The following is a 27,080-nucleotide window of genomic DNA, read 5'->3' as shown; positions in this document are numbered from 1 at the left end:
CCATTGCCTTCTTCTGGGCAGTGTCTTTACAAGACTGGTGACCCCAGCCATTATCAAAAATCTTCAGAGATCATCTGCTTGGTGTCAGTGGTCACATAACCAGGACTTGTGATCTGCACCGACTGCTCATATGACCATCCACCACCTGCTCCCATGGTTTCATGTGACCCTGATCGGGGGCTAAACAGGTGTTACACCTTGCCCAAGGGTGACCTGCAGGCTAGCGGAGGGAAGGAGCACCTTACACCTCCTTTGGTAGAGACGTATCTCCACCCCAATACCCATCCCAGGGTAGAAATCTTCCAGGATGCTGTTTATATAGAATGGGAATTTTTGATTGGTTTCCCAGGGCAGAAGTGTCAAATACTAGAGGATGTGCAATCGAGATGAGAAGGGGAAAGTTTACAGGAGCCGTGCGGAATAACACACACAAAATGCTGGAGGAACTTGAGCAGGTCAGGCAGCATCTATGGAGAGGATCGACATCTTGGGCCAAGATCCTTTATCGGGACCGGAAAGGAAGGGGGAAGGAAGCCAGAGTAAGAAGCTTAGTGGAGGGGAAGGAGTTTAAGAAGGCAGGTGGTGGGGGAGAAGGGGATGAAGTAAGAAGCTGGCAGCTGATGGGTGGAAGAGATAGAGAAGAGCTGAAGAAGGAGGACTCTGATAGGATAGGAGAGTAGACCAATGGAGACAGGGCAGGGGCACCGGATGGAGGAGACTGGCAGGTATGCGGATGTGTGAGGCAAACATTTACACAGTGTGGTGAATGAAATGAGCTGCCAGGGGAGGTGGTGTAAGCAGAAATGACACGGGCATTTAAGAGCTGTTAAAGAAATGAATGCGCAGGGATCAAGAGCAGGCAGAAGTAACTTAGTTTAATTGCGAATCGTGTTTGGCGGGGACACCGAGGGACCCGTTCCTGTGTTGTACTGTTCAATAAGAGTTGGATATTGTGACGGCGTGGAACTGACTGAGGTTTGGGCAGAGGATCACAAAGGTTCAAAGTTCAAATTAAACTTTATTAACAGAGTACATATACGTCACCATATACAACCCTGAGATTCATTTTCCTGTGGGCATACTCAGCAAATCTATAGAATAGTAACTATAACAGGATCAATGAAAGATCAACCAGAGTGCAGAAGACAACAAACTGTGTAAATGCAAATATAAATAAATAGCAATAAGTAAGGAGAACATGAGACAAAGAGACCTTAAAGTAAGTCCATAGGTTGTGGGAACAGTTTAGTGATGGGGTGAGTGAAGTTGAGTGAAATTATCTCCTTTGGTTCAAGAGCCTGATGTTTGAGGGTTAATAACTGTTCCTGAAGCTGATGGTGTGGGTCCTGAGGCTCCTGTACCTTCTTCCTCATGGCAACAGCAAGAAAAGAGCATGTCCTGGGTGGTGGGGGTCCCTGATGATGGATGCTGCTTTCCTACGACAGTGTTTCATGTAGACGTGCTCAATGGTGGGGAGGGCTTTACCCGTGAAGGACTGGGCCAAATCCACTACTTTTTTGTGGGTTTTTCCAATCGAGGGCATTGATGTTTCCATACCAGGCTGTGACACAGCCAGTCAATACACTCTCCACCATGCACCTACAGAAGTCCGTCAAAACTTCAGATGTCATGCGTCAAATGTCTTCTGTCTGGGGCCTCAAAGGTAAGTCCCTATGCAGAAATGTTGACAATTTCCCTCCCCTCACAGATGCTGCTCGACCTGCTGAGCTCCTCCAGCAGATTATTTTTAAGAGCAACTTACAGTCTGCTCGAGGAACACAGCGGACTGGGAAGCATCTGTAGAGGCAGTAGAACTGTTAATGTCGCAGGTCCCTCGGTTATCACTGACTACCCAAGGGACATCTGGGGTTAGTTAAAATAAATGATACCGACCTCACCAGTGACACACCAGGTTGATATAGGAATATAAGTAAGTCAGGACAAATATCTTAAAAATCAGCAAGGAAAGAGTAAGTTTATTAAGAGAAATTATACATTTATGGCTCCGCTGTAGAGAGAGTTAAGAGTACCGAGTTCCCGGGAGTTCACATCATGAATGACCTCACGTGGTTTCTCAATATCACCTCTCCTGAATGAGAGCACAGCAGCGCCTCCACCTCCTGAGGGTCCCACCCCCCCATCTTCACTGAATTTTACAGGAGCACCATTGAGAGCGTCCTGACGAGCTGCATCTCCATCTGGTCTGGGAGCAGCCGAGCATCGGACCAGAAACCCTACAAAGGACTGTGAGAACAGCCGAGAGGATCATAGGGATCTCCCTACCATCCATCGGGGACATTTGTCAGGAGCGCTGCGTACACAGGGCCCTTAGTATTATCAAGGATCCCACCCATCCATCCAGCATCGTCTTTGACTTTCTACCATCAGGCAAGAGACTCCGATGCATAAAGACAAGAACGGTCAGGATGGGAAATAGTTTCTTCCCTCAGGCCATTAGGTTTCTGAACTTCCTGCCGTATTGCACTGGAAGTGTCACCGGATAATTTGCACTGCACCCTACAATATTTAATTTATGCACTTGACTTTGTTTATCTATGTGTATTTCATATGTAGATTCAATTCTTACTTTCCCAAGTTACTGTGTGTTATGTGCACTACCGTGCTTCACACTCTGGTTCGGAGAAACATTGTCTTGTTTGGCAGTATACGTGTATATTGTTAAATGACAATAAACCTGACTAAACAATAAGTAGTCAGAAAACTCTTTACAAAATGAAATCATACTCTTCACACAGAAAACATTCCCTCCCTCCCTTCTTCCTCTATTTCCCCACTCTGACCTCACCGATCACCTCCCCCTGAGTCCCCTCCTCCTAAAGTCCCCTCTCCTCTCCGATCAGCTTCCTTCCTCTCCAGCCCTTCCCCACCCACCTGGATTCACCCATCACCTTCCAGCTATCCCCCTTCCCCTCCTCCCCACTTCCCTATTCTGGTATCTTCCCCCTTCCTTCTCAGTCCTGATGAAGGGTCTCAGCCCGAAATATCGACCGTTTATTCTTTTCCACAGATGCTGCCTGACCTGCCGAGTTCCTCCAGCATTTTGCGGACGTTGCATAAGTTTGAAGATACATCTTTCTTTGTGTCATTCTTAGGCGCCTTAACCACTGAAGCGACACAATATTGGAAACATAGCTGGGTTAGAGTCACAACTGGAAAACTCTACGCACATCTCACTGGAACATCACTGAAAAATCTCAAAGGTCAGATCCCTGGAATAAAACAATGTGTCTTAACTTCACTTGTGACGGTGAAATTCCCTGCGATATCAGCACTATCTGGTTCAAATGCCTTTTCTCTGATACATATTTAACTAACTTGAACACAATGTTTTAATAACTGAGTAGGAACTGAATGCAACTTTCTGAGAAGACTGGTAGAGAAATATAAATAAGTGAGTGAAAATATCTCAAACGTAAGCAAGGAAAGAAATGATGGGGGCACGGTAGTGTAGTGGTTAGCACAACGGTTTGCAGTACAGGTGACCCAGGTTCAATACTCCACCCCTGCCGGTAAGGAGTTTGTACACACTGGTGGACATACCATTTAGTAGGTTAACTAGTCATTGTAAATTGTCCCATGATGTGGCTAGGGTTAAATCAGGAGATTGCTGGGTGGTGCAGCTCGAAGGGCTTGGAAGGGCTGTTCCATGCTGTATCTCAACTAATTTTTTTAAAAGGAGAAATTATGTTATAAATTATAAATTATAAACTCTTAACTAAATAGAATCACCCAGGAAGATTTTATTGATTTTAATTTTGTTTATTTAGAGGTACAGCTCAGTAACCTGCTGAACTGTGTCTACGCCCACCTGGACAAGCCAGCGAGCACTGTGAGGGTCATGTTTTTTGACTTCTCCAGTGCGTTCAACACCATCCGCCCTGCTTTGCTGGGGGAGAAACTGACAGCGATGCAGGTGGATGCTTTCCTGGTGTCGTGGATTCTTGATTACCTGACTGGCAGACCACAGTACGTGTGCTTGCAACACTGTGTGTCCGACAGAGTGATCATCAGCACTGGGGCTCCACAGGGGACTGTCTCGTCTCCCCTTCTCTTCACCATTTACACCTCGGACTTCAACTACTGCACAGAGTCTTGTCATCTTCAGAAGTTTTCGGATGACTCTGCCATAGTTGGATGCATCAGCAAGGGAGATGAGGCTGTACAGGGCTACTGTAGGAAAACTTTGTCACATGGTGTGAGCAGAATTATCTGCAGCTTAATGTGAAAAAGACTAAGGAGCTGGTGGTAGACCTGAGGAGAGCTAAGGTACCAGTGACCCCTGTTTCCATCCAGGGGGTCAGTGTGGACATGGTGGAGGATTACAAATACCTGGGGATACGAATTGACAATAAACTGGACTGGTCAAAGAACACTGAGGCTGTCTATAAGAAGGGTCAGAGCCGTCTCTATTTCCTGAGGAGACTGAGATCCTTTAACATCTGCCGGACGATGCTGAGGATGTTCTACGAGTCTGTGGTGGCCAGTGCAATCATGTTTGCTGTTGTGTGCTGGGGCAGCAGGGTGAGGGTGGCAGACACCAACAGAATCAACAAACTCATTCGTAAGGCCAGTGATGTTGTGGGGATGGAACTGGACTCTCTGACGGTGGTGTCTGAAAAGAGGATGCTGTCCAAGTTGCATGCCATCTCGGACAATGTCTCCCATCCACTACATAATGTACTGGGTGGGCACAGGAGTACATTCAGCCAAAGACTCATTCCACTGAGATGCAACACAGAGCGTCATAGGAAGTCATTCCTGCCTGTGGCCATCAAACTTTACAACTCCTCCCTTGGAGGGTCAGACACCCTGAGCCAATAGGCTGGTCCTGGACTTATTTCCTGGCATAATTTACATATTACTATTTAACTATTTATGGTTTTATTACTATTTAATTATTTATGGTGCAACTGTGACGAAAACCAATTTCCCCCAGGATCAATAAGGTATGACTATGACTATGACTAACCAGCCTTTCCATCCCAACGAGCCCACACTGTCGAAATACATGTGAACAATAAGCCTACTAACCTGCGAAACCCTCTTTCAAACTGCCCCCCACCCCCCTTCACCTTTTTCCTCTCTCACCTTCTCTTCTTGACTGCCCATCGCCCCCCCTTGGTGCTCCTCCCCTCTATTCTCTCTGTCCTCTCCTATCAGATCCCCCCTTCTCCAGCCCTGTATCTCTTTCACCAATCAACTTCCCAGCTCTTCACTTCACCCCTCCCGGTTTCACCTATCACCTGGTGTTTCTCCTCTCTCTCCCCCCGCCTTTTAAATCTACTCCTCAGCTTTTTTTTTTTCTCCAGTCCTGCCGAAGGGTTTCGGCCCAAAATGTTGACTGTACTCTTTTCCTAGAAGCTGCCTGGCCTGCTGAGTCCCTCCAGCATTTTGTGTGTGTGTGCTCTGGATTTCCAGCATCTGCAGATTTTCTCTTGTTTGTCACTGCCCTCCCATCTGTGATCTTTGCTGCCCTCTGACTCTGCGGACCTATCACCTACCATCTCCAACTTCCTCCTCCCCTCCCAGACCTTTTTGTTCTAACTTCTTATCTTTTTTTCCAGCCCTGAAGGAGGCCCTCAGCCCAAAACTCCAACTGTGTACTCCTTTCCGTAGATGCTGCCTGGCCTGCTGAGCTCACGGAATAGAAGAGCGTCCATTTGGAACAGAGATGAGGTGGAATTTCTGTAGCCAGAGAGTGGAGAACCTGTGGAATCTGCTGCCACAGGCAGCTGTGGAGGTCAAGTCATTGGGCAGAGTTTGATAGATTCCTGACTGGTCAGAGCATGGAGGGATACGGGGAGAAGGCAAGAAGACTGGGGCCGAGGGGGAAAATAGACCAGTTATGTTGAAATGGTGGAGCAGACTCAAGAGGCCTAATGGCCTAATTCTGCTCCCATGTCTTATATTCTTCTGTTTTGTGTGGAGTTTATAAAAACACTACTGAGACATTTAACCTTTCACTTTCATGTGCCTTGAACCACAATGTGCTTGTGCAGATCAGTGATTGCTGACACACTTAATTTACCAACCAAATGAACCACATGTAGATGTCATAACAGCGAATACACGCTCAGTGGCCACTTTATTAGGTACACCTGATCATTCTAGTATCTAATCGGCCAATCGCGTGGCAGCAACTCAATGCATAAAAGCAGGCGGGCATGGTCAAGAGGTTCAGTTGCTGCTCAGACCAAACGTCAGAGGCTGGTACAGCGGCTAGCGCAACGCTGTTACAGCTCGGGGCGTCGGAGTTCAGAGTTCAATTTTGTAAGGAGCCGCTGTACGTCCTGCCCATAAAAACACGTGCGTTTCCTCTGGGGTCCAAACATCCACCGGTAAGTAGGGTGATTGCCCGTGATTAGGCTGGGGCCGAACCGGTGGGTTGCTGGCGGTGCGACTCAAAGGGCTGGAAGAACCCGTTCCACATTGCATCACAAAAAAATAAATAAATAAAATACTCAAGTAAACACACGTTACAACAGAAGAACATCTCTGAACTCACAACACGTCAAACCTTGAAGTGGACGGGCTGCAGCAGCAGAAGACCACGGACGTACACTCAGTATCCATTCTATTAGGTACAGGAGGTAACACAGTAAAGTGATCACTGAGAGTAGACAGGGTTGTAAAGAGACCTCAGTGTATTAAGCGCAGGAGTTGGGATGTAGTGTGGAAATGGTATGAGATGTAGGTGAGGCTGAATTTGGAGAATTGTGTTTGGATCTGGTCACCCACCTTCAGGTAAATATCTGTAAGTTTGAAAGAGTGCAGCAAAAATTAACCCATAGATATTGCTGAGACTTGAGGACCTGAGTTGGAGGGATAGGTTCAACAGATTAGGACTTTACTCCCCGGAGCACAGGAGAGTGAGGGGGAGATATTATAGAAAAACAAAGTCATGAGGGGTATAAATATAAGCTGGTTCGTTCGTTATGTGTTGTGTCAAATGACGTGGGCCATCGGGGTCTTTCCATGACCGTGATTGATCTTGGCCAATTTTTCTACAGAAGTGGTTTGGCATTGCCTTCTTCTGGGCAGTGTCTTTACAAGACGGGTGACCCCGGCCATTATCAATACTCTTCAGAGATTGTCTGCCTGGTGTCAGTGGTCACGTAACCAGGACGTGTGATCTGCACCGGCTGCTCGTACGACCATCCACCACCTGCCCCCGTGGCTTCACGTGACCCTGATCAGGGTGGGTGAGGGGGGGCTAAGCAGGTGCTACGCTTTACCCGAGGTTGACCTGCAGGCTACCGGAGGGAAGGCGCGCCTTACGCCTCCTTCGGTCAAGACGTATCTCCACCCCGCCCCCGGTATAAATAGGGTGAACGCATGCAGGCGTTTTCCCCTCAGCTTGGGTGAGATGAGAATTCGGGGTCGTGGACTAGGGTGGAAGATAGGATATTTACGGGGATTCTGAAGGAGAACTACTTCACTCGGAGGGTGGTGAAAGTGTGGAACGAGGTGCCACTGGAAGTGGTGGATATAGGTTCGATTGTTGCTTTTAAGAGAAGTTTGGATAGGTACCTGGGGGAAGAAGGGACATGATCTGGGTCAGAGTAAGTGAGACTAGACTGAAAACCCTGCTTGGTATAGACTAGATGGGCCGAGGGGCCTGCTTCTGTGCTTTGTGAATCTATGTCACTTTGAGCTCTGAGGAGAACAGGTCCAGCTTCTCCACGGAGCAAGAAGTTAGCAAAACAATGAACCTACTGATGCGTTGGCTGAGTCCTTGTAACCGAGGCACTGTCTCTATAATAGCAGGTACTGCAAAAATAAAACAACAAACACTCAATTGCTCTTAATGGATTCTTGCAAAACTCTCCTGAGGCCTTTCAAACTTGCTGAAGTGAAGACCAGATCGCAACAGGCCGTCTCTTTACGGCCTCATTGCATCTCAGAATTGGCCAGCAAGTAGCGTGGTGGACAGCATAACCACCATCACCGCGTCAGTGACCCGGGGTTCAATTCTGCCGCTGTCTGTAAGGAAGTTCGGCGTTCTCCCAGTCCCCGTGTAGTTTCCTCCCACGTTCCAGAGACATCTAGATTCGTAGGTCGATCAGTCACATGGGCGTAGTTGGGCAACGTTGGCTCATTGGGCCGACAGGGCTGTATCTCTAAATAAACGTATGTTCATTTGGGCTACGTTCTCCCCGTAACCACGTGGGATTCCTCCGGCATTCAGATAACGTACGGATTAGTAGGTTAATTGGTCACAGGGTGTATTTGTACAGTGCGGACTCATTGGGTCAACGGGGTTGTATCTCCTCATAAAAATAAATCCGTTTGCTGCCAAGATATAAATGAGAAACGCACAGTCAATAGAAATATACTTCAGAAAAATGAGTAGGTGTGACAGTAGAGGGTGAGTTACACGTGGGAGGATAGTCACACCGAGTTAACTGGTTATCTGATAGCTACAGCTGGTTGACTGGTTATCTGAGGGGCTGGGTTGGGATTCCTCCGCGGGCTTGTTTATTGTTGCTACTTCCCTGGCAACGTGTCACTCCTGATTGCCAGCGACCCAGTCTTACTCATTCCCACCAAGTCTGAGCTGGAGTATTTCCCAATGAACCCCATGCGCGGCATGCAAGAGAAGATCTCCCGAAAGGCATCCCAGAAGGTCCTTATCCTGAAGACGTAGATAACTGGGTTGACCACAGAGTTGACGTGGGACATGATGACTGTGGTTAGCGTCAGAGTCGTCGGGACGTGGCACTTTGGGCAATAGAGCTTGATGCAGTTCAGGATATGCAGGGGGATCCAGCTGAGGGTGAAACAGAAGAGGACGATGAAGAGCGAAGTGGCAGTCTGAAATTCCTTACGGATTATTTTCCGCCGCTTCTCCTCCAAGCTGACGTTGACGTTCCTCTCGGCGATCCTCCGGATCTGCTTCTTAGCCTCGAGGAAGATCTTGGCATAGATGACGAACATGACGAAGAGCGGGAGGAGCATGCAGCCGATGAAGCTGAAGTACACCATGTAGGTCTCGTCGATGACGTTGTGGAAGAGGCACCTCTCGTCGCCCGTGGGCATCTTCCGCCAGCCCATCAGGGGCACCAGCCCGATGACCAGTGCCAGCGCCCAGGAGGTGACGATGACGCGCGCCGTGTTCCTGGGCGTCACCAGCGCCTGGTAGCGGAAGGGGTTCAAGATAGCGACATAGCGCTCGACAGCAATGGCTAACAGGCCAAAGATGGAGGCTTGGGTCAGGACGAGGAGGGTGCACAGCATAAGGACACAGAGGTAGTAACTACACCTGGGGAGGCCGAGGTCCGAGAGCAGGGCACACGGGATGGCCACAGCGCCGACCAAAATGTCCGCCACAGCCAACGACACCAGGAAAAAGTTAGTTGTTGTCCTCAATTTTCTTTTTCTGGTCACAACGAAACAGATAAAAATGTTCCCCAAAACAGCAAAGAACGCTGTTAGGGTTTCAACTATAAAGTAGCCAATCCGGATATGTGGGAGAACATTTGAGCAATTGATCTTGCTCAGGGACAGGTTCGATGGAGCAGCGACCAACACATCCATAACGAGATGAGAATGCACAAACCCTTCCTCCTTATTTTTTCTTCCTCTTCCTCTCATCCCTTGAGGTCTTCATTGCTTGTTCTTCACTCCCACTCTTCACCAAAGGCAAATCTTCAACAAGCGGGGCCAGTTCCACCTTAAAAAAGATAGAGTCGTAGAGTCACAGAAAAGAACAGCACAGAAACAGGCCCTTCAGCCCGTCTAGTCCATGCCAAAACCATTTAAACTCCCATTGACTTGCACCCACATCATAACCCTCCAAACTCTTCCCATCCATGGACCTACCCAAACTTCTCTTAAACATTGAAATCGAGCTTACACGCACCACTTGTGCTGACAGCTCGTTCCACACTCCCACGAACTTCTGAGTGAAGAAGTTTCCCCTTCATGTTCTGCTTAAACTTCTCACCTTTCACCATTGGCCCATGACCTCTAATTGCAGTCCCACAAAATCCTTCATATATCCCTCATAATCAAAATCTATCAAATCTCCCCTCAATCTTCTAAATTCCAAGGAATAAAGACCTAACCTATTCAATCTTTCCTTATAACTCATGTCCGCCAGTCCCGGCGACATCGTTATCATGGCCACCATGTCACCAGGCTCCCTAACTCCTTCCTGAGAAGGGACTAAAGTGGTCCATTTCTGTGATTAAGCTCATAAGACAAAGAGACACAGGTGCAGATTTACTATTTATTTATTGAGATAAGGTGCAGAATAGGCCCTTCCGGCACTTCTAGTCAGATTTAACCCTAGCCTAATCTCGGGACAATTTACGATGACCAATTCACCTCCCAGCTGGTACGTCTTTGGACCGTGGGGGGAAACTGGCGCCACCCAGAGGAAACCCACACCATCACAGGCGGCTGCGGAGGCAAGTCTGTATTTAAGGCAGAGGCTGATAGATTCTCGATTGACCAGAGCATTTAGGGATACGGGGAGAAGGCAGGAGATTGGGGCTACGCGGGAAATGGATCAGCCATGATGAAATGGCAGAACAGACTTGACGGGCCAAACGGCCCAATTCTGCTCCTATATCTTATGGTCTTGTTTTCTTGTGCAAATTATGTAGAGTTCATGTTAATTTCAGTTTATAAAAGTATTGTTTGTCACTTTTTTTAATATACTGTGCTGCTTCTGAAAAAACACTACCCTTTATATGACACCCTGGGTACGTACAACTGCAGCAATAAATGTAAACTTGAACTTTTAACCCACATCTCCCAGCTTGTGTTTGTTGAGAGGAGGGAGAGCAGCCTTCTATCTCGTATTAAGTTATTGCATGAAAGCTCGCAAAGCCAAGGCCTGAATGATGATATTTACAAAGATTTATTCTCCTTGCACAGGGCGTTGGCTGAACGTGCCCTCATTATCTGTGTGTCCTAGTTAACCAGACAGCACCCTCTCAAAGGTAAATAAAGGGCGGTGAGTCTGAGTCACAAGCCTTCCATTGGTTTATTCTAAGGTTTAGATCTTAGCCGATCTGCTGAGTATTGATTTCAAAATCATGAATTGGCTTTTCTGTCATAACATGCCAACCTGGTTCCTTAACACAAAATGGACCTGGGTGTTGGGAGGCTCTACACTCAATTATAGCTTCCTCGGCATTCACGACATCTTCAGGAAGCAGTGCCTCAGAAAGATGGCGTCAGTCACCCAGGTCCTGCCCTCTTCTCATTGTTACCATCAGGGAGGAGGTACAGGAGCCTGAAGACCCTACAGGAGACTCAACGATTCAGGAACAGCTTCTTCCCCTCTGTCATCCAATTTCTGAATGGACACTGAACCAATGAACACTAACTTAGTACTTTTTTTCTCTCTTTTCACACTACTTATTTAATTTAATTTTTTAAAAATATACAGTACTGTGCAAAAGTCTTATGCATATATATATATATATATATATATATATATATATATATATAGCTGGGGTGCCTAAAACTTTTACACAGTACTGTATTTGTCAACGTGGAGCAGAGAGCAAGTTGGTAAATCCGGCGGGAGCAAAGGATGTTGGGAATGGCGGGGGTGGCGTGCTGCAGGAGGGGTGTGGGCCAGGTGGCAGAGAAGGAGTGCCGGGGGGAGGGGGGTGGTACAGGTGCAGACACACCCAGCCCTGAGACACCGGGAAAGGTCATTTGATTCCAAACAATTGGTTTATTGATCATTACAGAATGTCTCTCTGGTGCTTCCTGCTCCCTCCCCTCTCCCTTCCCCTTTACCCAACCATGATTCCCCTCTCCCTGCCCCCCTCCCACTCTCAGTCCACAATAGAGACCCAGATCAGAATCAGGTTTATCATCACTCACACATCATGAAATTCGTTTTTTTTTGTGGCAGCAGTACAGTGCAATACATAAAATTACTACAGTACTGAGCAAAAGTCTTAGGCACCCTAGCTACTGTATATATATGTGCCAAAGACTTCTGCGATATTACTGTACAGATTTTATTTTTGAGTATTACATTGTACTGCTGCTGCATAACAACAAATTTGATGACATGCGCTGGTGATATTAAACCTAATTCAGATTCTGGTTCGGTCTTTGAGGAGATTTTGGAATGTCAGCAAAGATTCTTGCAAATTTCTGTGGAGAGCATTCTGACCGGTTGCATCACCGGTTAATTCCTGGGATGTCCAGACTGTCTTATGCAGAGAGGTTAGAGAGACTGGGCTTGTACACGCTGGAATTAAGGAGATTGAGGGGGGATCTGATTGAGACATGTAAGATTATTAAGGGATTGGACAAGATAGAGGCAGGAAATATGTTCCAGATGCTGGGAGAGTCCAGTACCAGAGGGCATGGTTTAAGAATAAGGGGCAGGTCATTTAGGACAGAGTTGAGGAGGAACTTCTTCTCCCAGAGAGCTGTGGAGGTGTGGAACGCGCTGCCTCTGAAGGCAGTGGAGGCCAATTCTCTGGATGCTTTCAAGAAGGAGCTAGATAGGTATCTTATGGATAGGGGAATCAAGGGTTATGGGGATAAGGCAGGAACCGGGTATTGATAGTAGATGATCAGCCATGATCTCAGATTGGCGGTGCAGGCTCGAAGGGCTGAATGGTCTACTTCTGCACTTATTGTCTATTGTCTATCATCACCTGGAATGGAGCCTTAAACATACAAGAGGTTGCAGGGGTAAATTCAGCCATTTCCATCGCAACCCCCTCCCCACCATCGAGGATGTCTTTAAGAGGCAACACCTCATGAAGTGATATCTGTAATTAAAGACCCTCCCCACCCGCGACACGACCTCTGCAGGGAGGAGCTATACTAGCCTGGAGACCCACTCCCGACAGTTCGGTAAGAGCGTCTTCTCCGCTGCCCTCGGATTTCTGAATGGTTCATGAGCCCACGAACACGGCCTCATTATTCAGCTTCTCCCACTCTTTTTGGACCCTCTAATCATTTTTACGTTTTGCACTGTGAGTGAGTGAGGCCCCTGTCAGTCAGGGTCGACCCTTTGTATTCTCGCATTCGGTCAGATTAAGTGAGATTAAATAAGTTTATTTAACAACTGCCCCTCCATCGAGCAACAAAAAACTGGCCAAGTTTCATCCATCAATCATCCTTATTTGGTCACTGCCCACTGTGATGTTTTTTTTTTACAAATGACATATACGTGGGTGGAGGGGGTGGTGGAGGTATGTCTCTCCCAAAGGAGGTGTAAGGTGCTCCTTCCCTCCGTTGGCCTGCAGATCACCCTTGGGCAAAGTGTAACACCTGTTTAGCCCCCGATCAGGGTCAGGTGAAGCCATGGGAGCAGGTGGTGGATGGTCGTATGAGCAGCCCGTGCAGATCACAAGTCCTGGTTATGCGACTCACTGACGCCAGGCAGACAATCTCTGAAGAGTATTGATAATGGCTGGGGTCACCTGTCTTGTAAAGACACTGCCCAGAAGAAGGCAATGGCAAACCACTTCTGTAGAAAACCTTGCCAAGGACAGTCATGGTCGTGGAAAGACCATGATCTCCCACGTCATACTACATGGCACGTAACAAACAAACCGACGATCATTTACAACCAGCCCTTCAGCAACATCTTGTGTGTCTTGCTTTGGATTTCCAGCATCTGCAGAATCTCTTGTCTTTAGAGTTTAAAGTGGCCGGCCAGAGGGAGTTGTTAGCCTGGAACGTACTGCCTTCACCGTCAAGACGGGGTCAAACCGGTCTGCATCATTGTGCCAGCCCTATTTACCATCCTTATTGCTGACGTCCTTCTCCTTATTGGCCAAGACCTGTCACAGGGAATCCCAATGGTGTACAGAATGGACAGCAACCTCCAAGGTCAACACCACCACTATCATGAAGCTTCAGTGTGTGGATGCCAGAGCCACTGCAGGACACTCTGAAGAAGACCTCCAATCTATGCTGGATGCCTTTCCCAAGACACTTAGGGCCCTCGGTTTTGTTATGAATATAAAGAAGACATGGGTCCTATATCAGCCACTGCCCAAACAGCCATTTTTTAAGCTCTCCATAAAAGTTGACATTATCACCCTTGGAAAAGTAGACTTCTTTCCCCATCTTGGCAGCATCAACTTGGAGATAAACCACACCCCCCCCCCCCCCGCCGAGTGGTGCAAGTGGACCCTATACAAGATTAAGGAATTTCTGGGACACGTACTGAGGAAAGAGAAGCTCGAACCTCTTGCAGAGATGGGAGAAACTGATGGGAGAAAAAGTCGCGGTCAACAGCGTATTCAAGGGAAAGGCAGGCAAAAGTTTTGAAGAGCGTTTTACAACTAGTCAGGTTAAAGACAGATGGAAAACCATGATCGCCCACATCATATGACTTGGCATATAATGACGATACGGGAGGTGGGATTAGTATAGGTGGGTACTTGATGGTCAGACCATAAGATGACAAGGAGCAGAATTAGGCCATTCAGCCCATCAAGTCTGCTCCACCATTCATTCATGACTGATTTTTTTTCTAAACCCTATTCTCCTACCCTCTCTCTGTAACCCTTAACCCGACCCCCATCAATCTCTTTCTTTCTTTTTCAATCTTTTTATTAATTTCGGAGAATGAAAACATAACAAAGCAAAAATACAAGTAGTAGGAGATACATTGTTACATTTAAAACGAGTAATTGTAAAATCAAATAGTAAAAATTAACGAAGCTCCCAATCGTGTAGAATAATAGTGAATAATACAAAGCAAAAAAAAACTGAAGAAAAATCATGAAAAAGAAAAAAAAGGAAAAAAAAAAAACCATCCCAAAAAAAAACTAAACTAAACAGAATTAGTCAACTAAACTAAAAGACTTGGGCAATACTAACAACTTGAAAATGGGAAAGAAGAAAACCTTAGTATCAATGACTCCATTCCTCTCAACATCAATCTCAAAATACACCCAATGAATTGGCCTCCACTGCCCACCATGGCAACAAATTCCACAGATTCACAATCTTCTGGCTGAAGGAGATATTCCTATTCTCAGTTTTAGGGGGACATCCATTTATTTTCTATCTGTGCCCTCAGACTCTGCGACCAATGGAAACATCTTCTCCTCTTTCACTTTATCCAGGCCTAGTAGGTCTCAATGAGATCTCCCTCATTCTTCTGCAAGGACACGATGAGCCAAAGGACCTGTTTCTGTGCTCTCGGACTCAAGGAAAAATTTGACTGCAACTCTTAAAAGAAGTGTGGATAAGTACATGGATGGGAAGGGTGAGGAGGGCTAGCTATGGACTTCAACTTCCCTCATATAAACTGGGACCTTCTCAGTGCAAAAGGTTTAGATGGGGATAAAATTTGTTAGCAGAGTTTCCTAAATCAGTATGGATATAGTCCAACAGTAGGAGGGGCTGTACTAGACCTGGGGCTGGATAATAAGCTTGAGCAGGTGACCTCCCTTTCAGTGGGTGAGCATTTAGGGAACAATGACCACAATACTTCAAATTTTAAGATAGATATGGACCTTGCGGGAGTGTATTAAATTGGAAAAGGGTAAATTATGAGAGCATTAGGCAGGAACTAGGGAGAGTTAAATTGGGAACAGCTGTTTTTGGGCAAGTCCATATCTGACACGTGGAGGGTGTTTAAAGACCAACTGTACAGAGTATAGGGCATGCATGTTCCTGTCAGAAGGAAGGACAAGGACAGTGAGGTAAGAGAACTTAGGATGTCGAGAGAGTTGATGAATTTGCTCAAGATGAAAAAGGGAAAGTAGGTAAAGTGTAGGAAGCTGGAATCAAAGACAGCCCTTCAGCATTATGAAGAAGCCAGAAAAGGACTCAGGAAGGGAATTAGGAAAGCCAGACGGGGCCAAGGAAAGTCCTTGTCAAGTAGGATTAAAGAGAATTCCAAGGCATTCAAGGGCAAGAGAATAACTGGGGAGAGGATAGGGAACCGGGAACATTTGCTTTGATGTGGAGGATATGGGTGAGGTCCTTAATGAGTATGTTACATCAGTATATACCAAGGAGAAGGATATGGAGGGCAGGGAGATCAATGGAAAATGTATTGATATGCCAGGGCATTTCAAGGTAAAAGAGGAGCTGGTGTTGGGTCTCTTAAAGAGCATTAAGGTGGATGTCCTGAGGGCCTGAGGAGATATACCCGGGTAATTGAGATCTCAATGGATCTCAACATCTCAATAGATGGGCAATTGAGCCTTTTGTCCAAGAGCCTGGTTGCTGAAGGGAAGCCTTGATCTGGGGGTGTGAGTCCTGAGGCTCTTGTACCTTCTATCTGATCACAACGGTGAGAAAAGAGCCTGGCCTGGGTGGTGGGGATCTCTGACGTGGGGGGTGGGGGGAGCTGCTGCATGGGATTGAAGGAAGCTGCAGAAAGTTGTAAGATTAGTCAGCTTCACTTTGGGTACCAGCCTCCATAGTATCCAAGACATCTTCAAAGAACGGTGTCTGAAAAAGGCTGTGTCCATTTTTAAGGACCCCCATCATCCCGGGAATGCCCCCTTCTTATTGCTACCATCAGGAAGGAGGTACAGGATCCTGAAGGCACACACTCAATGATTCAGGAACAGTTCTGTCCCCTCTCCCATCTGATTCTTAAATGGACTTTGAACCTATGAACACTACCTCGCTTTTATTATTTCTATTCTTTCACTATATTTAATGTAACTATTTAATATGCATATACAGTATATACTTACTGAAAGAAGATTATAGCTGGGAGCTTAATGTCTAAGGATACACATTGTATTGCAAAGACAGAGCAGAGGGTGCGGTGTTGTTCTGCTGGTAAAAAATGAAATCGAATCATTTAAGAGGAGTGACAGAGGGTCACAAAGTGTTGAATCATTGTGACAGAGCTAAGGAACTGCAAGGGTAAAAAGACCCTGATGGGAATTGTATACAGACCCCAAACAGTAGTAGCCTACAAATTACAACGGGAGATAGAAAATGCACGCCAAAAGGGCCATGTTACAATAGTCATGGGGGACTTCAATATGCAGCAGGCAGATTGGGAAAATCAGGTTGGTTTTCGATTCCAGAGGGAGGATTTCTAGAGTGCCAATGAGTTGGCTTTTTACAGCACCTTGTGGTTGAGCCCAATGGGGGATCAGCTATTCTGGATTGGGTGTTGTGCAATGAATCAGAATTGATTAGAGAGCTTAAGGTAAAAAAAAACCTTTAGGGGAAATGATCATAATACGATCAAATTCACACTGAATTTTGAGAAGCAGAAACTAAAGTCAGATGTATCAGTATTACAGTGGAGTAAAGGAAATTACAGAGGTGTGAGAGAGGAGTTGGCCGGAATTCATTAGCAAAGAACTGGCAGGGACGACGGCAGAGCAGCAGTGGCTGGAATTTCTGGAAGCAATTTGGAAGGCACAGATTATATACATCTCAAAGAGGAAGAGGAAGAAATATTCAAAAAGAAAGATGACACAGCCATGGCTAACAAGAGAAGTTGAAGCCAATATAAAAGCCAAAGGGAGGGCTTATTATAGTGCAAAATTAGTGGGAAGTTAGAGGATTGGGATGCTTTTAAGAACCAACAGAAGGCAACTAAAAAGTCATTCAGAAGGTAAAAAAGGAATACAAAAGTAAGCCAGTCAATAATATTAAAGAGGATACTAAAAGTTTCTTCAGATACATGAAGTATAAATGAGAGGTAAGACTGGATATCAGACAGCTGGAAAACGATGCTGGAGAGGTAGTAATGGGGTTCAACAAAATGGTGGATGAACTGAATAAGTATTTTACATCAATCTTTATGATGGAAGACATGAGCAATATGGTGGCAGGGGTCAGGGGTCATAAAGTGTCTGAAGTTACCATGACTAGTCAGAAGATTCTTGGGAAACCTGGACCAGATGATGTACACCCCAGAGTTCTGAAAGAGTTGGCTGAAGAGATCGTGAAGGCACTCGTAATGATTTTTTCAAGAATCACTAGCTTCCTGAATGGTTCCAGAAGACTGGAAAATTGCAAATATCACTCCACTCTTCAACAAGGGAGAGAGGCAGAAGAAAGGAATTATAGGTCAGTTAGTCTGACTGCAGTGGATGGGAAGATGTTGAAATCAATTATTAAGGATGAGGTCTCAGGGTACTTGGAGGCACATGATAAAATAGGTCAAAGTCAGCATGGTTTCCTCAAGGGAAAATCTTCCCTGACAAATCCGTTGGAATTCTTTGAAGAAATAACAAGCAGGATAGACAAAAGAGAATCAGATGATGTTGTGTATTTGGATTTTCAGAAGGCCTTTGACAAGGTGCCACACATGAGGCTGCTTAACAAGCTATGAGCCCATGGTATTATAGGAAAGATCCTAGCATGGATAAAGCAGTGACTGATTGGCAAGAGGCAATGAGTGGGAATAAAGGGAGCCTTTTCTGGCTGGCTGCCGATGCCTAGTGCTATTAAACAGACATCTGTATTAGGACCGATTCCTTTTATGTTATATGTCAATGATTTGGATGATGAAATTGATGGTTTTGTTGCAAAGTTTGCAGACAAAGACAGGTGGAGGAGGAGGTAGTTTTGAGGAAGTAGAGAGGATACGAAGGACTGAGACAGATTAGGAGAATAGGCAAAGAAGTGGCGGATGGAATACAGTCTCAGGAAGTGTATGCTCATGCACTTCGGCAGAAGAAATGAAAGGGTTGACTATTTTCTAAATGGGGAGAAAATACAAAAAACTGAGATGCAAAGGGACTTGGGAGTCCATGTGCAGGATTCCCTAAAGGTTAATTTGCAGGTTGATTCTGTGGTGAGGAAGGCAAATGCAATGTTAACATTCATTTCAAGAGTATTAGAATATAAGAACAAGGATGTAATGTTGAAACTTCATAAAGCACAGGTGAGGCCTCACTTGGAGTGTTGTGAAGCAGTTGTAGGCCCCTTATCTTAGAAAGGATGTGCTGAAACTGGAGAAGGTTCAAAGGAGGTTCACGAAAATGATTCCAGGATTGAATGCCTTGTCATATGAAGAGCGTTTGATGGCTCTATGCCTTTATTTGCTGGAATTCGGAAGACTAAGCGGTGGCCTCATTGAACCCTATCGATTGGTGAAAGGCCTTGGTAGAGTGGATGTGGAGAGGATGGTGCGGGAGTCTAAGACCAGAGAACACAGCATCAGAATAGAGGGGCGTCCTTTTAGAACCGAGAAGAGGAGGAATTTCTTTAGCCAGAACGTTATGAATCTGTGGAATTCTTTGTCACAGGCAGCTGTGGAGGCCAAGCCTTCACGTATATTTAAGGCAGGGGTTGATAGATTCTTGATTGGCCAGGGCACGAAGGGATACAGGCAGAAGGCAGGAGAGTGGGGCTGTGAGAACAATTGGATGAAATGGCGGAGCAGACCCAATGGGCCAAATATTTATATCTGATGGTCTTACTGTAATTGATCGATTGATTGATTGATTGATTGATTCCTGTATTATAATGTATTGCATTGTACTGCTGCTGCAAAGCTAGCAAGTTTCATGACAGAAGCCGGTGGTATTAAACCTCATTCTGATTCTGGTTGATTCTGCTTTCCTACGACAGCAGGTTTCATGTAGATGTGCTCAATGGTTCAGCATATTCCCCTGAAAGCCTGAAAGCACCTACCACCAGGCTAAAGGGCAGCTTCTACCCCGCTGTCATCAGACTCTTGAACCACCCTCCTGTATGATAAGGTGGAATTTTGGCCACACAGTCTACCTCATTACAATCTCGCACCTGCACTACACTCTCTTAGAAGACTTTACACTTGAAAACATAGATCACAGAACGTAGAACAGCACCGCACTGTACAAGCTGTTTTAACATACTCCAAGATCAATATAACCCTTCCCTCCTACATAGCCCAGTTTTCTTTCATTCATTCTAAGAGTCTCTTAAAAGTCTGTAAAGTACCTGCGTCTACCACAAGCCCCAACAACATTCCATGTACGTACCACTGTCTGTGTAAAAAACTCTCTGACATCCTCCCAATACTTTCCTCCAATCGCCTTAAAGTTGGATCTGGATTTCCAGCATCTGTAGGGTCTCTTGTGTTTCCTCTAAAGTTATGCCCCCAGGTACTAGCCATTTCTGCCCAGGGAAAAAATGTCCTGGCTCTCCACTCAATATACACCTCTTACCACTGTAAACACCTCTATCGTCTCCTGTCAACCTCCTTGGCTCCGGAGACAGATGCCCTAGCTCACTGATTATATCAGAATCACTTTATTGCCAGGAGCTGAAACATCCCAGAGTTGATTGTGGTTCGGTGCCAAGCATAAAACCTGGGACAATATCATGACAGACAACACAATAGCGAGCAACGATTTGCAAGATAATAGTGCAAACAACCATGAGCAATCAACAACTGGAAAAATGGTCAGATGTGCAAACATCGATCATCATCAGGTGCCGTGCCCAGTTTGAGCTTTGACTGCCATGGCCCACACACTCCTGTTTTGGGTCAAGTGGATCAATTCATTGGTATTCATTTCCAGTTCTCTGGCTGCTGTCTCCATCATCATTTGTCTTTGCCTTCCTCTTGCTTTCTTCCCTTCAATCTTTCCCATAATTACCGTGCATTCTAACTCCTCTTTCCTAATCACATGTCCAATGAAGTTACGTTGCCTTTTCATGATCTCATAAATTATTTCTCTTTTTGTGTTTGCTCTGTTCATGACATCCCCGTTAGATATTCGTTTCATCCATGATATTCTTTGCATCCTCCTCAAAAGCCTTATCTCTGATGCTTCAATTCGTTTCCTCATGTTACTAGATATTGTCCAACATTCTGAGCCATATAACATAACTGGATAAACGTAACATTTCAGTACTCTGAGGCGGGTTGTCATGCCTAGTTTAGTATTGGTCAGTATACTTTTTATTCTCGTAAAGGTCTCTTTTGCCATCCCTATTCTTCTTTTGATGTCCATGTCGCACCTGCCATCTGATGTCACCCAGCTTCCTAAGTAGCAAAAGTTCTGTACTTGTTTTATGTCTTCCCCGTTTATTTTCAGCCTGCAGATAGGATTCTCCTTCTTTTTGGATATCACCAAACATTCTGTCTTTTTGCAATTGATAGATAGACCCATTTTTGCACTTCCTTCAAGAATTATATCAATTAAGTTTTGTAGTTCTTCCTCCGTACTTGCAAATAACACAGTGTCATCTGCATATCTGAAATTATTGACGTTTTCACTGCCAACTTTGATTCCCAAGATGTCTCTTATTTTTTGTAATATTGTTTCACTGTACACATTAAACAAATCAGGGGAGAAAACACACCCTTGTCTAACGCCTCTCTTGATTTTCGTAAACTGACTCACTTCTCCATCTATTCTTACAGCGGCAGTTTGTTCCCAGTACAGATTTCTGATTAGGCGGAGGTCTTTCGAATCTAGATCTAGAGTTTTCTGTAATATTTCAAATAACTTATTGTGCTTCACTTTATCAAATGCTTTTGTGTAGTCGATAAAGCAAACAAACAAATCTTTTTGCACTTGAATGGCTTGTTCTGATAGTATCCTTAACATCAATATTGCCTTTCTTGTACCTTTGCCTTTCACAAAACCACATTTTTCTTTGCCTATTTCAGCTTGTATCTTACTTTTAGCTCTTGTCATCAAAATTCTGAAAAGTATCTTGGTGATATGACTCATTAAACTTATGATCCTATGTAATTCACATAGATAATCATCGATAATCAAACTTAAATAAATGTGAACATATGAACAGACTCAATAATTATCAACAGAATAAGAAGAGACATCATAAGACATGCTCTCTATTCCAGGCAGCACCTTCTACACAATCCACAACACCACCAACCTTTGTGTTATCTGCAAACTGACTAACCCACCCTTTGAATTCTTCATCCAAGTCATTCTTAAAAAAGTGCAAAGAGCAGGGGCCCCAGATCAGACCTCCAGACTGAAAATGCTCCATCTACTACTTCCCTCTGTCTTCTGTGGGCAAGCCAATTCTGTATCCTTGCAGCCAAGTTCATTGGATCCCATGCCTTCTGCCTTTCTGAATGAGTCTACCATGGTGACCCTTGTCAAACACCTTCCTGAAATCCAGTAATCATCCATCTTCATCAATGTGCTTTCTCACTTCCTCAAAGAATTTACCCAGGCTCGTGAGGCACAACCTTACCCCTCACGAACCCACGCTGACTATCCCTAATCAGATTACACTTCTCCAAAAGCTCAAAATCCTGTCGCTGAGATCCTGTCCAATAACTTGCCCACCACTGACGCAAGCCTCTCTAGTCTATAATTCCCAGGGTTATTCCTTTTCCCGTTCCATGAACAAAGGAACAACATTTTCCACCCTCCAATCTTCTGATCCTACCCTTGTGGCCAGTGAGGGTGCAAAGATCCTGGACGATGGCTCAGCAATCTCTTCCCTCACTTTCCATTGTAGCCTGGGTATGTTTGTTTACTGAGATACAGTGGAGAACAGGCCCTCTGAGCCACACTGCCCAACAACCCCGATTTAATCCTAGCCTAATCACAGGACAATTTACAATGACCAATTAACCTACTAACAGGTACGTCTTTGGACTATGGGAGGAAACTGGAGCACCCGGAAGAAACCTACATAGTGACGGAGAGAACGTACAAACTCCTTACAGACAGTGGCAGGAATTGAACCCAGGTCATTGCTATCGTAAAGCACTGCGCTGACCACTACTACAGTACTGGTTCGCCTACGTCCTGCCTAGCCCCAGGGTTTTATCGTTCCTAATGTTTTTCAAAATGTCAAATACATCCCCTTTCTTAATGTCAACATGTTCTAGTGTATCAGCTTGTTTAATGCCCTTCTCAAACTTGTCAGAGTTCCTCTCACTGGTGAAAAGTATTCACTTTGGAATCAGAATCAGGTTTAATTTCACCGGCATATGTCATGAAATTTGTTGTCTTTGTGGCAGCAGTGCAATGCAGTACATAATAATAGAGGGAAAAAAGTGAATTACAGTAAGTATATATTAAAAAAATAATTAAATTGAATAAGTAGTACAAAAATAAAAATTAAAAAATAGTACTGAGGTAGTGTTACACACAAAATGCTGGAGGAACTCAGCAGTCCAGGCAGCATCTATGGAAAAGAGTACAGTCGATATTTCAGACTGAAACATTTTAGCAGGACAGAAACCCTTGCCGAAGCATCGATTGTACCCTTTTCCTAGATGCTGCCTGGCTTGCTGAGTTCCTCCAGCATTTTGTGTGTGTTGCTCGGATTTCCAACATCTGCAGATTTTCTCTTGTTCGTGAGGAAGTGTTCATGGGTTCAGTGTCCATTCAGAAATCTGATGGCAGAGGGGAGGAAGCTGTTCCTGAATCATTGAGTGTGTGTCTTCAGGCTCCCGTACCTCCTTCCTGATGGTAGCAATGAGAAGAGGGCATGTCCTGGGTGATGGAGGTCCTCAATGATGGACGCCACGTTCTCAGGCATCGCTCCTTGAAGATGTCCTGGATACTACGGAGGCTGGTGCCCGTGATGGATCTGACTGAGTTTACAACTCTCTGCAGTTTACTTTGATCTTGTGCAATAGCACCTTAACGCGCCCCCCCCCCAATACCCGACGGTGGTGCAGCCAATTAGAATGATCTCTATGGTACGTCTGTAGAAATTTCCGAGTGTTTTTGGTGACAAACCAAATCTTCTGAATCTCCTAATGAGATATAGCTGCTATTGTGCCTTCTTTATAGCTGCATCAATATGTTCTGTCCGGATTAGATCCTCAGAGATACTGACACCCAGGAACTTGAAATTATTCACTCTCTCCACCTCTGATCCCTCTATGAGGACTGGTGTGTGTTCCCTCATCATGCCCTTTATGAAGTCAATTATTTGGACCTCCCTTACCTCCTCCGTCTCTAAGCATGTTTCCTCTGCCATCTTTTATCAATCTTACCCTCACTTTCATCATCCTGGTGTTCTTCACGTGTGAGAGAACACCTTGGGGTTTTCCTTAATCCTAATTTATTCTGCATTGTTATCGAGTAATTTAACTTTACCTCAATATCTTGGGACTTCATCATAATCACCATTCTGTGCCGAGTCGTATGATGTGGGCGATCACGGTCTTTGACCATGATTGTTCTTGGCCAATTTTTCTACAGAAGTGGTTTGCCATTGCTGCCTTCTGGGCAGTGTCTTTACAAGATGGGCAACCCCAGCCATTACCGATACTCTTCAGGGATTGTCTGCCTGGCATCAGTGGTCACATAACCAGGACTTGTGATCTGCATCGGCTGCTCGTACGACCATCCACCACCTGCTCCCATGGCTTCACGTGACCCTGATTGGGGGCTAAGCAGGTGCTACACCTTGCCCAAGGGTGACCTGCAGGCTAGCGGAGGGAAGGTGTGCCCTACACCTCCTTTGGTATCTCCACCCTGCCACCCTGCTTCTGCATCATTTTCTACCTGAATTTTCACCCTACACGTAGGATTAAAAAATTGGGTGGCACGGTAGCATAGTGGCTAGCATGGTGCTGTTACAGCTCAAGGCATTTCGGAGTTCGAAGTCCAATTCTGGCACCGTTCTGTAACGATGGCTTTTCCGCAGGTGCTCCAGTTTCCTCCCACAGTCCAAAGACTTACCGGACTGGTTAATTAGTTCTAAAGACAGGAAGGTCTGCAGATGCTGGAAATCCACAGCAACACCCACAAAATGCTGGAGGAACTCAACAGGTCAGGCAGCATCCATGGAGGTGAATTAAACAGTCGACGCTTCGGGCTGAGACCCCCTCTTCAGGTTAATGGGTCAAAGTGCATTGTCCCGTGATGAGGGTAGAGCTAATCAGGTTCATCGAGTGGTGATGGGGTGGCATTGCTCGAAGGACCGGAAGGACTAAATCAGCCCTGTATCAGTCAATAAAATTAAAATATAAATCCAGTCTGCCAGACGAGTTCCATCTCAACACCACCAATAACTCATTTATACATGCCCAGTAGCTTAATATGATTATAATTGTCCCCATTAAGTCATTTAGACTTGGCTTATCATAGTTCTATGTAACACACCCCAGTCTTCCTCCTAGTAAAAACATACTTGCATCTCTTTCCCACCTCTGACATGAAGTCACGGGGCTGAAAAGTTGACTGTGTGTTTCTCTCTCCACAGATACTGATCGACTCGCTGAGTGATTTTTTTTCCCCCACTGTTTTTTATTCTCTCTCTGGTTTTGATCCTAATTCCCAGGATCTGTCATCTCTTCGATTTTCATAAACTGGTCCAACTTTCCCCTCATCAGTCGATGATTAACTTCCCGTAAAACAGGTCGGAAGCCTATTAATGTGTAACAGATATTAAGATTGCTGCAAATATTGAGCCAGATCTGTGTCAGAGCCAGCTATAAGCACCTTCAGCTTTGATCTTCGGTCTATGACGACAGTCAAGCACCTCGGTTAGATTACTTCATTGTAATCAATGTCTGCTATCTTTTATACAGTATAAACAAGATATATTAAAAAAAAGGTGACTGTTGGAAAGTAAACAGAGGCTGCCGGTCTCTGGTATCCTTCTGGCTCATTCTGTGTGTGAGCTATCTAAACCTCAGATTAGATCTGAATGCCTGACTCCCGGCCAGCTATATAAATCAACAGAACACCTTGACCGGGTTCCAGCCTATAACTCACGGCCAGGTATCTGAAAGTGGGTTGCCGGGGGGTGTAGCTCATTGACCAAGAAGGGCCTGTTCTGTGCTGTATAGAATACAGAAATCTACAGGACATTACAGGCCCTTCGGCCCACAACATTGTGCTGACCATATAACCTACTCTAAAAACTGCTTAGATTTACCCTCTATTTTTCTAAGCTCCATGTACTTAATCTTAAGAGTCTCTTAAAAGACCCTCTTGTATTCCCCTCCACCACCAGCACTGGCAGTGCATTCTACACACCCACCACTCTCTGTGTGAGGACCCCTTACGTCCTCCTTGTACTTACTCCCAAGCACCTTAAAACTATGCCCTCTCATGTTAGCCATTTCAGCCCTGGGAAAAAGCCTCTGGCTATCCACACGATCAGCGCCTCTCATCATCTTATACACCTCTATCAGCTCACTTCTCATCCTCCATCGCTCCAAGGAGAAAAGGCCAAGTTCACTCAACCTATTCTCATAAGGCATGCTCCCCAATCCAGGCAACATCCTTGTAAATCTCCTCTGCACTCTCTCTATAGTATCCACATCCTTCCTGTAGTGAGGTGACCAGAACTGAACACAGTACTCCAAGTGGGGTCTAACTAAGGTCTTGGATAGCTGTAACATTATCTCATGGCTCTTGAACTCAAATTATCCCTAAACGTATAAATAAAGTCCCGAAATCCCTCCTTTAGATTCCAGTCTGTAACTCACTCCTGCATGTGTGTCATCCCAGACAGTCAAGTCAAGTCAAGTTTATTACCATTTAAGTATGTACACATATACCACCAAACGAGACAAAATCTCAGCAGATCAGCAGTCTTTGAGATACTCAAACCACCCCACCTGGCACCAATAATCATTCCACCGTCAAAGTCATTTGGATCACATTTCTTCCCCATTCTGATGTTTGGTTTGATCAACAACTTAACCTCTTCTTCTTCTTGTAAATCTTAATGATGCTTGGCAGACTAACAGAAGACCATGGGAGATAGGAGCAGAATTAGGCCATGTGACCCTCCATTCCATCGTGACTGATCCGTTTCCCCTCTCAACCCCATTCTCCTGCCTTCTCCCTGTAACCTTTCACGCCCTGGCTAATCAAGAGCCAATCAACCTCTGCCTTAAATATACCCAGTGACACGGCCTCCATAGCTATCTGTTGCAACGAATTCCACACATTCGCCATGCTCTTGCTTAAGAAATTCCTCCTCAGCTCCATTCTGAAAGTAACCACCTCTATTTTGAAGCTGTGCCCTCTGGTCCTACATTCCCCCACCATAGGAAACATCCTCGCCACATCCACCCCATCAAGGCCCTCCAACAGTCGAGAGGTTTCAATGAGATCCATCCTCGTTCGAGGTACATTATCGCCACCTACTGAGGTGGTGAGTGGAGCAAAGAAATCGGAAGTGTACTTATTAAATTCCCCCACCCCAAAGAAAACTCAAATAATATC

The 27,080-nt window shown here is 45.3% G+C and overlaps 1 protein-coding gene across 1 annotated transcript in view; it reads right to left on the bottom strand.

The window, feature by feature from the left end:
* Positions 1 to 8,508: 8,508 nt before the first annotated feature.
* Positions 8,509 to 27,080, bottom strand: part of LOC134353217 (adenosine receptor A1-like) — a 31,710-nt gene continuing 13,138 nt past the window's right edge. The window contains exon 2 of the mRNA XM_063061239.1: positions 8,509 to 9,694. Coding sequence (XP_062917309.1) covers positions 8,509 to 9,615 — 1,107 coding nt within the window. The 5' untranslated portion in view covers positions 9,616 to 9,694. The remainder of the gene's footprint in view (positions 9,695 to 27,080) is intronic.

This window comes from Mobula hypostoma, chromosome 10 (genome assembly GCF_963921235.1).
Source record: "Mobula hypostoma chromosome 10, sMobHyp1.1, whole genome shotgun sequence".
Taxonomy (NCBI): Eukaryota; Metazoa; Chordata; class Chondrichthyes; order Myliobatiformes; family Myliobatidae; genus Mobula; species Mobula hypostoma.
This window is presented reverse-complemented; position numbering and strand designations above follow the sequence as displayed.